Source organism: Gymnodraco acuticeps, unplaced genomic scaffold (genome assembly GCF_902827175.1).
Source record: "Gymnodraco acuticeps unplaced genomic scaffold, fGymAcu1.1, whole genome shotgun sequence".
Classification (NCBI taxonomy): Eukaryota; Metazoa; Chordata; class Actinopteri; order Perciformes; family Bathydraconidae; genus Gymnodraco; species Gymnodraco acuticeps.
In genome coordinates, this window is record NW_022992247.1 from 507,649 (window position 1) to 519,865 (window position 12,217).

At 41.0% G+C, this 12,217-nt stretch overlaps 1 protein-coding gene across 6 annotated transcripts in view; it reads left to right on the plus strand.

Annotated features, from left to right (window-relative positions):
• The window catches only part of LOC117540012 (fibrous sheath CABYR-binding protein-like), a 28,900-nt gene that overhangs the window by 1,469 nt on the left and 15,214 nt on the right, over nt 1-12,217 (plus strand). For 4 of the 6 annotated variants that reach the window (XM_034206398.1, XM_034206399.1, XM_034206397.1 and 1 more), the window contains exons 2-4: nt 8,356-8,514; nt 9,456-9,500; nt 10,862-10,930. In XM_034206398.1, the coding sequence (XP_034062289.1) occupies nt 8,356-8,514; nt 9,456-9,500; nt 10,862-10,930 (273 nt within the window). The remainder of the gene's footprint in view (nt 1-8,355; nt 8,515-9,455; nt 9,501-10,861; nt 10,931-12,217) is intronic. The other 2 variants (XM_034206400.1, XM_034206403.1) reach the window with 2 other exon arrangements.

A 12,217-nucleotide genomic window follows, 5' to 3' on the forward strand; every position in this document is an offset into this window, starting at 1 on the left:
GCACACTCAGATAAACGGGCTCATTATGGCACACCGACGGTAACACAGTGCTAATGTCTGCACCGTTTGCTGTTTGACTGATGGTAGCTTTATCTCAGATGTCATAACGTCTCCTGTTGTAGCGGATCAAAGGGCAGTGTTGTTTGGAAACATCCAGGGAACAAAATGTTCAGTTTTCCGTCTTCTCACTGGCCACGCCCCCTCACTTGGAGCACAATGAAACCAGCAGCAACACCAACGCTCTTGTGTGATATATTAAATTAAACTTGTATGTGTGTGTGACACACAATTCAAGGATGATTAACGCAAGTATACATGTGGAAGCTTAATGTCCTAAATTTGGTTCATATCTAGTCTTGTTGCTGCACATGGCAAAATCTCTGTTCTGGAGCAGTAGTGGGTTAACTAACCCACTACTAGTGGGTTAACTAACCCACTACTGAGAAAGAAAGGCCTATGGACCATGCATGTGTTTATTTGAGTTATACCAATTGATCCAACACAGAAAGTGGCTTATCAAATATTGGCTTTGGCTCTAGCGGAACATCTTGATGGAGTATAAACATTGAATTGTATGCCAGGTGTTTTTGAACATCCCAACAAACCGTTTAGCGACATTCTTCTTGAATATCTGTAGATGTGCTGATTGTATGCTTCATTGAATCCATTGATCTGTGAGAATACAGGAAGGATGGGATTTTAATCATTAGTAGATATTTGCACTTTACTCAAATCTTAGCTTTATTTGTCTTAGCCGATTAACCTTTGGCTTTTACCTTGTTACATCTCTTTTTTTATTTTCTACTTTATACATCAATTAAATCCCTCAGGCTTCCCACCCCCCTCCAAAGGCCTTGCCGTGGCTAAGAGGTGCACAGCTGAAAGGGTAAAATCCTGATCTATCAGTCTTGGATTGATGTGTGATGCTGTGTCGTGTTCTTGGCATGTGCAAGAGTGTGTTTTTAATGTAATCATTTAGATGGAAACATCCCCATGTGTTGGCTTTGTTGCTACAGTTTTTGCAAATGAAGAGGTGCAATTATACACGAGAATTTTTATGGATTTTATTAGGGATGCTCCGATCGCCAATTTTGGGGCCGGAATCAGTATCGTCCGATCGAGTGGGCGGGGCCTATGGGGATCTTCCATTTAAAGTGATGTTTAAAACTCAGCTAATGGGGCTCATTCACTGGAGCTTCCACAAACAACAACCAACATAATTATTACATTCAAATGAAGTACATTATTCAAGTTTATATTATCTTTGGATAATAACACGGGAGAAATGAGTGGAAGCGCTCTCTTCCCCCCTCTCTCCCTCTCTCTTCCCCCCTCTCTCCCTCTCTCTTCCCCCCTCTCTCCCTCTCTCTTTCCCCCCTCTCTCCCTCTCTCTTCCCCCCTCTCTCCCTCTCTCTCCCTCTCTCTTCCCCCCTCTCTCTCTCTCCTGACAGCCTGTCAGTATCTCATGCAGCTCACTGATCCAGTAATGAGTGACCCGACAGTGAAGAATAAATATATTTATAACTATTTTCAATCAATGTTTATTTATATAGCCCAATATCACAAATGTTACATTTGTCTCAGTGGACTTCACAGTTTGTACAGAATATCAGTATGACAATACGACACCCTCTGTCCTTAGACCCTCTGTCCTTAGACCCTCACATCGTACAAGGAAAAACTTCTGGAGAAAACCCACAGTTTAAAGGGAAAAATGGGAGAAACCTCAGGGAGAGCAACAGAGGAGGGATCCCTCTCCCAGGACGGACAGAAGTGCAATAGATGCCGTGTGTAAATTGAAAAGATAATACATTTGCAACATAGGTAGTCCAAATGTTTGGAAATGCATGCGTGTATAATAGGAAGACGAATCCACGAGGATATCCATCCAGGACCTATGATCCAGGACCACAGCCACGACTCAAGATCCAGGGCCAAAAAGAAAGACATTTGGGGAAGCTGGGTTAATCGGAACATGAGAGTACACAGGTATAGACAGAGAGAAGGAAGAAGTAAGATGTCCCCCGACAAACTAAGCCTATATCAGCAAAACTAGGGGCTGAATCTAATCAGCCCTAACTATAAGCTTTTTCAAAAAGGAAGGTCTTAAGCGCACTCTTAAAAACGGATAGGATGTCTGCCGCCCGAACACAAACTGGAAGCTGATTCCACAAATGTGGAGCTTGATAAGAAAAGGCTCTGGCTCCCATTGTACTTTTTAGAAAGCACCGATCGACAGAGTGAGGATCGGCCCATATTGATCGGCGGCCGATCGATCGGAGCATCGCTAGATTTTATAATAACATTGCTCTTTTGAACCCAAAATGTAAAGCAAAAGTTCTCTTTAGTTTTAAAATCATTCTTAACAAGTTAAAATGGTAACAAAAAGTAAAGCATGGTTTATCCAGCATTACTAATATAGTCTATAGTGAGTTGACTGGAGCTATGTTAGATGTGTCGTGTAGCAGGAGTGGAACACCACCATTACAAGTCTGTTTTGTGATGGTGTAAAACCACTGTCCTCTCTGATGTTGGAAATACTGCAGAAACTGCTGCTGTACTGTTTGACCTGTTGCTCTGTCGCAGGGTTCTGTCAGTATGGTTCTGCACTAAAGGAGTGGAAGTCATTACCTGCCAGGCTCGCCGATCCTCAGTTCGAACATATAGTGGTTTGGTGTTATGAGACCCTTTAAAAAAATATTAAAAGCATCCAAATGGCCTTCTTCTGGTCCACATTTTTCCAAAAGACCTGTTTTTATGAATAGTTGGGTAATGGTCTACAGTGTCTTAGCCTAGTGAATGTGATTGGAATGATGGTAAAAGACATAAAAACCTTACACACATGAACATGTGCGCATGTTAAAGCCAGAAGGAAAGAAGTGAGTGAAGGAGGTGCACCGCAGAGAGAAGAGGAGCTGCTCTGCCTCCACAATGAGTTCTGAGCTACACAGAGAATACGCTGAGCAGAGAGGCTTCCATTAGTTTGAAGAAAGTGTGCACGTGCTTGCACAGTTGTGACTTGGCTGCTGTGGTCCTAATGAAGTGTGTAGAAGAACAGAGTGGTATGTTATTGCATGGTTTTTCAGGTGGTGCATGACTTCTTACTTTGTGTGTGAGATGTGTTGTTCATATTAGACTGAGCCAGTATTGGTTTGTAAAGGTACTCTGTTTGATACAGTGGGAGTTTATCATTCATTCATGTTTATTAAATCAGTAGACTTGTCAAGCATTCCTTGTCAAATTGAGCCATACTAATTAATCTAGTTTTATGTATTTATTAGTTACTTGCTGTTGGACACATTTAAACTGAGAAAATAACAAAAACTTTTAATTATTATTCTCCTTTCCATCACTATATCAAGACCTGAATGTGTAAACCTGTCTTTCTTCAACACAGGTGTTTCAGAAATAAACCGCCCTGAGGTTTACCTTGTAGCTCGAGTAACATTTCTCTGGTCGACTTCATCAGAAAGCATTGTATGCGAACTAGGGGTGTAACGGTTCACAGAAGTCACGGTTCGGTTCGTACCTCGGTTTGGAGGTCACGGTTCGGTACGGGTTCGGTACAACAAGGAAAAGCAAAAAAAGTCCCAAATGCATAATTCCAGGTTTGTTATTTATTTTTGAACAGTAGTGCAAGTTTCAGTTTAAAAATAAGGAACTCTGACATTTTGAATAATGAACTGTATTCAACAGTTAAAAACAAACCATACACACTCAGATGGCCATATTATCTATAATGGCTGATGTCAAACTAAAAGTTTTCATCAAGCTGTAAAACTAAAAAGAATGTCTTGAAAATATTACATCATAAATAATAAGAAAGTGTTTCAAGAGCGCAAAGTCGTTGAAAAACATATGCCAAAAGCTTCCGTTATTTAGGCTCTCATGTCTCTTGGCTTCTTAAAAACAGCGGGGAAAAGCTGTTGAACTGCTGTTGTCTTTTGCCGGGCTCCGGTGATTGGCAAATCTGGGTGATGCCTTCTGATATGATTTAGCATGTTTGGCGTGTGTTCTATTAGCATACCGCACCGCTGTCCGCCGACACACCGTCCTCGTCCGATCCACCACTCGCACTCCATCGTTATTGTAGTCCACAGGGAACCCAAAATGTTCCCACACAGCTGATTTAAAAGAAGCAGGTGGGTTCTAGCCAAGCCCCCAGGAAGTGCGCCGGACTCAGATGAAAATATTCGTGGTGGCCAAACGGCGGTACTGCACTTCCGTTTGGTTGCCAGGCCCGGAAACACTTTTTCCCATTGACTTACATGGGGAAAGAGTGGTCTGTAAATCGTTGTATAATGTTTTTTAAACTAAATAAACTACCCAGTATGAACGTTTGTATAGCCCTTATTAAAAACATTCGTTCCTCAAGTTGTAAAACATTTGCTAATAACGTTATTCTGAGAGTTATTTCCCTCTGCATTATGAACGCGCATCTAACCCACGGGGCCGCGCCGCCCGGCACGTTCATGTTACGTGTCCCGACCAATCAGAGCACACTGTGCTCACAGGGAGGGTGGGGGCTGGAGCTATTGGAGCTACAACGAGCCGTTAAAAGCAGAGAGTGAAATTCAGTGAATACAATACACGTAGTTTACAGAGATGCTGTTTGAAAAACCAATGTGAGTTGCGTTTATCTTTACCCATGGATAAGAACGGATCCTTATCGTCTTACTGCCAGCCCACGGAGCTGTAATAATGGATATATTGCACATGTTTGCTATAATTCATTATCATACTACATGGGCTGTATAATTAAATCTTGTACCGTAAATGTTGTATTAAGTTAATATTACTTATTATTATAAGTATATATACACACAATGCAATCATTCTTTCATGCTAAATGAAGCTCTGTTGGATATCACTAGATCCTGTTACAGCGTAATATAAGTACATAACGATTGATGTGTACATTAGCATAACGACTAGCTAGCTGCTAACTGCCGCATCGTTAATATCAAATCCATCATAATAACAAATCATTACCATGCTGTCATGAACGTGCGGTGCTGTTACGTGTACGCAAATTGACGTGCTTGATGTGAACGAGCATTTTGGTTAAAGTTGCGTATGCGCTATGAGTGCACATACGGGTACTTCTCAGGCATGCTGGGTAATCTGTGACGTTTCGCTCTCTCAAAAGTTGGGCCATTTTATCATCATGCGCTAATGAGCAACTCTCATAGGAATGAATGAGGCCCCGCCTCCCACGCTGTATCCAGTTCTTATTATACATCCATGGTTCTAGCTCCTGTGTGTTATCTGAAATCGCCATACTAACTTTTCTTCTTCTTGTATTTTGTTCGTTTTGTTGTTTCTTCTTGTTCTTCATTTGTTGTTTAAGGGCGGCTGGCAAACAGCTTTTAGGCGCAATACCGCCCCCTGGATTATAAATAGTGTAGTGGATACTGCCCTGAATGACAGACTTTTTTCCCACTCGTAAAAAAGAGGCGTATTCGTCGTGTGACTGCGTGTGCCGAACCGTGACGTCCGAACCATGACGGTACGGGACGAATACGGATACCGTTACACCCCTAATGCGAACAGATTCCTGGGCAGGGCCCCGCAGTTTTAAAGCTCTAGCACAGGGGTCTCACACGTCGATCGCGAGCGGGAAGTTTTTCAGCAGCTCGCGGTTCACAGACTGTGTAGGAAAAATCCGACGACAATGAATGCACCTGAATCAGTCCGTGTCGCTGCGGCTCAGACACACATGGATCTATGTTTTAAAAAATACTTGCGTTAGCACCATGTCATGTTTTTGGTGGATTTGATCAAGTCTTGGATTGCAGAGTATGAACGTCCTCTTGCTATTTTCAGTTGATAAATACTTGTGTGAAGGCAGAAGGAAAAAAGCTTCTGCGATCACCGTCTCCTCTCTGTTCCTCCAAACCCCGCCCCCCCCCCTCCCTGAAAATAATGAGTGACATGCTGATAGTAACCTGATAGAAACTTTATTATTCACTTAATCACTGATTGAGATATGATTAAGCTAATCTCATACATTCTTGGGATTGATGTAACAGTAAGACAGAGAATGTAAGTGTGCACCCACATGCACTATTTTAGTTTGTATATGCTGTTGTAAATACTCCTGTTGTCTGCTGTGTTCAGACTCAAGTCATGTGTGTGATGCCACATTCAGGACCTTCAGTGTCCTCTTTTTAATAGAAGACCTAAGCTGCAGCTAGACTGCTGAAGTATTAGTTTTTTGTTTTTGAGGATGGAACAATTTCACACACAGATATAGACCTATACAATTGATTTAGTATGGCTCTCAGATGAAGAAAGGTTGGAGACCCCTGCTCTAGCACATCTTCAAGGTAAAAATGGTGTTGTGCCCATGGTGTTCAGTCTTATCTCAACGTGTCTCTAGTTTGTTGTTCCAATCCCAAAATGAATGGAAACTGTTGTGCACCATATTCACAAGCAGCATGGCCAATCACTGCAATGGTAATAAGCTAAGCTTTGTATGGCCCAGGCAAGTTTATACTATGTTTACATTGAAATATTACATTATAGCAAATTATGTAAAGTAAAACAATCTTGCGGCTGTCTTTTTTACATGCCCAAATTGAGGGAATCTCCTGCATTACCCAAATGTTCTAGGTTCAACCCAGATGCGTTGAGTTCCTTATTGTTTTTCCTCATCCTAATTTTTTTGGCATAGAGAGGCGAAGTCCCTCCCTTGTTGTCAGGGCCAGCTGGTGCAACAGCACTATATATAGCTGACTTTGACCTCCAGAGCTGAATTGGGCTCATAGAAAAAAGTGACAGAGTACAGGGATAACTGACAGATGAGCAGGAGAAAGAAAGGCAGTAGAGAAAGAAGGGAGCGTCAGACAGAGAGAAGACGACGCAGAGCTGTTAGTTGTCAGCTGTCTTTGTGCCAGTTTGCGTTTATTCAGTTAGTGGACAGTGATGGGGGATCCTGCCATCCTGCTTGAGTCCGTTACATCTCCTGTTGTCACGGCGATCCCCACGTTGATAGCTGGGGTAACGCAAGGTGAGGGCAACTTTTGTTCAAGGGCTTCTAAGGAGGTTTCTTCAATGGCTGGAGTTCAATGTGGGGGGGGCCTGGCGGTTGGTTATAGTTGATGGATTCAGTTAGGAACATATTGCTGTTTTAACTTGAACTTTCTCATGTGGATGTGTGTCTCTTTAGCCCAGTTGGTATTAGTCAGTAGACTACACAATATTTGGATGGTAATATGTAACCAAATAATGGGTTAACATTTAGGTTAGTTATGATATTTAAGTAGTATGCTTTCAAATTGTACATGTTGTACAATACTTATGGTTCCATCTGATCGTATTATTTTTGATGAACTTTAATTGTAATGATAGAATAATAAAGAAGTGTTAATGCAAAATACCAGAGTCCCTTATGTGTTCTAAAGCAGAAAGATGTTTGTAATAAAGTGAGGAAGCCAGTCTGATTTATATTCTCAGCCGACTCTAGGTCAGATGACGCATACAGATTCCCCAATATGAATTTAAGATTCAATATTCCAACTCTATTTTGTGTTTCTTTTGTGAACTTTAATCTTAACAATAAAATGACTAAAGTCTTACTCTAACTATGATCTCGCTGTATGCGTTTGTCAGACTGAGGTTAAACTGCAATGTTACACTGTATATTTGAATATACCCTACTATGCCAAGTACTGTGAGCTATGTGTGTTGGAGTCTGTTGCATAACGCTTGACCTCGCTCCATGTAACAGACTCCAACACCTGTTCATTCTCTTTGCTGCAGTCTTTTTCACATTTGCATTGTGGGACTTCAGCACCCATGGGACAACTTGTTTTGGCTTTGTTATGTTTCCATCAGCTCATAGCCTTTCCCTCAAGCCAGTTCTGATGGATTCTTGCAGATGCAGGTGATGACATGATGATTCCTTATAGACAAGCCATGTTTGAATGTAACACTTCCCTTATAGTCCATCAGGTCTCTCCACCTAAGCTTGGTTAGTTCTCCTGCTGTTTGAAAGCAAGGAAGGGCTTTTAACAATTATGGTGGGAAAAAGGTCAAGAGATGGCGGCGCAAAGGTTAACCAATCAAGCTCATCCCAGATTAACAATATATTTATATTAACAGGTTTATTTTTGGTAAGACATTGAGCCTTTTATATAATTGGTAGTGTTCCCTCTGATGCAACTAACATTGGCTGCCAACTTAAACGTTTCAAAACTGTTTATATGAAGATGAGCACACTAACACAGTGTGCGAGGGATGTGTTAGCTGATATTGATTTTGTATAGATTTGTGACATTATTATCTTGAATGTACAGCATGACTTTGAGTTTAAATGTGACCCTGACATCATCTACTGGCTTTTGGTTGCAGAGGCTACCAAAACCTCATCAGCCAATAAGAATGGGAAGAAGGCTGACTCTGGGTCCAGCAGCAGCTTCTTCACCTGGTTCATCGTCCTGGCCCTGCTGGGTGTGTGGACCTCGGTAGCTGTGGTCTACTTTGATCTGGTCGACTATCAGGGAGTCCTCGGTGAGTATTGGCTGCCTCACAAATGTGTGTGTTAAAGAGTAGCTGACAGTGTCTTTCTGTAATATCTCACACTTCATGCACGCTGCTGAAAAGGTGTGGTAGCAAGTCCTATGGCATTTCTCTCCCCTCACATACAGGTCTGTCTACAAACATGTTTATCTGTCACTGTCTGAATAAGAACCAGTCTGACTATGATTTACCATTGTCACATAACAAGCAGTGTTTGCAACAGTGTTCTACAAATGTACAGTCGTTCACACGCCTATGCAGCTCTGTGCATAGGCGTGTGAACGACCTCCTACTAGTGTTTTTGTGTCGCTAAAGTGCTTATCCGATCCTCAACCCCCACCCTTCATCAGCTGCCAGCTGAAAGGATCTATTTCTGTGAGAAACACTGAGCAGTCATTCCCAACCTGACATTAGTCTACTTCAATACACCGTATTTATGAAAATGGTTCTCAAATCTGTCTGAAAAATGATAGCAACTGAGTCTCTCAAATCAAGTGAAGAAAGAAATTGGTCGAACACCAGTCAATGTTAGTTTGGTCTTTGAATACACGTGGGCATATACATGTCATAGCTTATATAACATCGCCATTTTCAGCTTTTGATTGTAAAGTTTTTGTTTAATTTGATAACAGTTACATGGTAACATTCATAGCACCATTGCAGAAACACTCTATTTTCCCACACCAAACATTGTTATCCCTCAGGTCTGTAGTGTGTGGACCATCAATTAAAACCTCATCTATATTTCCTGATTTCTACGGTGGATGCATGTCTGTCATTTCTTATCACAGGATACTGTCTCTCACTAATCGGCATCCTTAATTATTAATTTTCAGTTTTCAATTATTTATTTGTGAATTATTGATCTCTTGTGTCTTATTTCTTAATCTAGCTAAGGCTCCAATATGTATGTTTTTTGTTGTTGCATGCAGACAAGGCTAAGGGCTTACAAATTAACCTGTCTGAAGCCTTGCAAGGTAAAAATTCACTGACATATTTCTATTACCCGTATTTACATGAATGATTGTTGTCTGTGGTGAATATCCTCTCAAATGATTGTCCTCACTCCCTTACACACTTCTCAGAGCCCTGGATCTAAAAATGAAGATGCTCCTTTTCAACAGTGTTAGGTTATGCTGGCTGGTAGTAAAGGAACTCTTCACAGGTCTATTGTGTTGAAGTATTCTTAGACGAGGCCAGTCATAAAAGGTTTAGGGTCTACATTAGAAACCCATTGAAGTGACAACAATGTGGCTGCCATATTAAGACTTGACTGTGATGCATGGATCTGAGCTTCATGTTATGTACTTGTTAGAAGAGTATTTATTAGTAGCTATAAAGACAATTGGAGAGGAAAGTCCTGTAGGGTGCGCCTATCGCAAATGTTATGTTTGTCACTTACGCAACATCACAATTGGAGGTATAATAAATGTTAACAAAGATGTACCATTCTCTTAAGAATTGTTTTGAAATAGAGTTATTGATGACTATTTATATTAAACTAACTTTTCTTTGTGCCTTAATATAATGAAGAGAATGACAATTAAAGAAAATAATGAAATGTATGGTTTAGACACCCACACATTCAGTTGATGTAGTTGTGTTCCATGTTCAGCTGGTGGACAATCTACTGCATTGATTTTAAACTAGCCATGTGTCAGTTACTGCTTTAGATCCAGGGCTTCTGTTTCAGCTCTTAATAGAGTGGTGCAGGAACGAGTCCTAAACCAGGAAGTGAGTTAGCATTTTACTTCCTGTTCCCTGGTCTCAAAGCCAATGGGATTTCTCCATAGGATTTTGGAAATAAGGTCTGTGGTTGACACAAATTGAAGAGACGGGTCACGTTTTGTTCTACGACATTAAATCCATCAGCAGTGACCCGCTGGTGATTTCTGGAGAGTTGACGTGTCTGAAAAACGATGGTTGTTACCAAGTGGCTGAATAGGACTACAGAAGTTGTCCAGGCCATCCCTGCACCGCTCTATAACACACTGTTTCTATCCAACAGTGTCATATTGCTTTCTGTTTACTCTAAGACATGTCTAGCATGAACCCCCTTTCTGTTGCCTCTGTTTTAGTACCCTCTATCACTACATCTTGATCCCCCTCACATTTAAAGACATTCACCAAGCTGGTTGTAACCTTTGCTGATATACCCATTTAAACAAAGAGCACAGCCACTATGAATGTGGTTTAATGAATGATGCTGGAGTTAAGATAAGCTTGGCGCATGTCTTTGAGTGTCTGTCTGTGTGGAATGGTGCATGTCAATGTATAGTAAAGCTATGTGTCTTGATTTTTCAAACTGTAAGTCTAAATGTGTTTGTTACTGCTGTAGGTAAACTGGTCGCATACGATACAGATGGCGATGGTGATTTTGATGTCGAGGATGCTAAAGTTCTGCTAGGCAAGTTGATTCATCTCTAATTTACAACTAATGTTGGTGTTTACGATCAGTGCTTTGCATTAGTGGAATCTCTGTCTCCAGTGCCAAACAGCTGGAGCTTCTCAGGGCATTATGGGGACGAGGTGCATGACCCCCAGTCATCATGCAAGCGGAACATACTTGCTTGAGCATTGCTGGCCACATGATTTCATGTTCCTTAATTACATTTAACAGCGATTTGGGTTTGCCTAGCATGACTGACTATTAAAAAGCTGGCAGGTATCATAGAGAACATCTCATCAATGAAAAGCCAACTCCTCAAATCCTTCCTACCTCGGTACCTCTGTGCAGGGTTGCGTGTTTCTGTAACTGCTTTGTTATCTTAATCAACCCACTTTGAATGTCTCTAAAGTCCAAATTGGTGTAAGATTCTTAAAGCTAAGGTCACAACAAGAAGGCAGGTGCTCCTGTCCCCTTCTTAACTAAAGGTAAATGAAGGCCACCTGAGGAGTTTATGGCTAACAGTTTCCTCACATGTACCTAATGAGTTCCTCTGGCTAATTTTCATTGTATATAATTCATATGACACATTGAAGACAACTAGGAGAAGATGAAGTGTAGCTTTCAGTGTGTCCTGGGTACTGTGATTCCCCACGTGATGTCTGCTGCATGACACATTTCTGCGTTCAGTTGACATGACTCTCCAACATACTGAATGCTGTACACTAGCTTAACATGTTGGACCAGAGCTGTATGCAAATGAGTTCATTCCAATAGAAGAGTCAACATGTTGAACTGCATAGAATATAAAACATTCATATTGTTGTACCACTATTTAATATGACTATGTTGTGCCTAGTATACTTCTCTCTTTCCTCTGGTTCTCTAGTCAGGCATGAGAATCACAGTTTGTTTTTGTCTCAATCTTTACATCTCACACGTGTACTAGGCTAGATTTGAATGTACAGACAACACTTTGCTTGTTTTGCAATATTCAAAAAACGAACTATTTGGCTCATAAAGAAAACATTTAGAATGCTATCACTCTTCCCTTTCGGAGGTACTTGCATTCCAGCTTTTGCTCTGTTTTGTCAGTTATTCTCATTCTAGGCAAAAGGTGGAACTTAAGCCCCGCCCACTTCCAGCCTTTCTATCCCTCCAGCAATCCATCATCCATACCACCCCTACACTAATAAGCTCTAACAATTTGTAAACACTTCAATCTCACAGCTTGCTTCATGGCATTGTTATGCATGCTCCAATACATATATTTTCTTTTTTTCACATTTATTTTGAAACCTTTTGTTT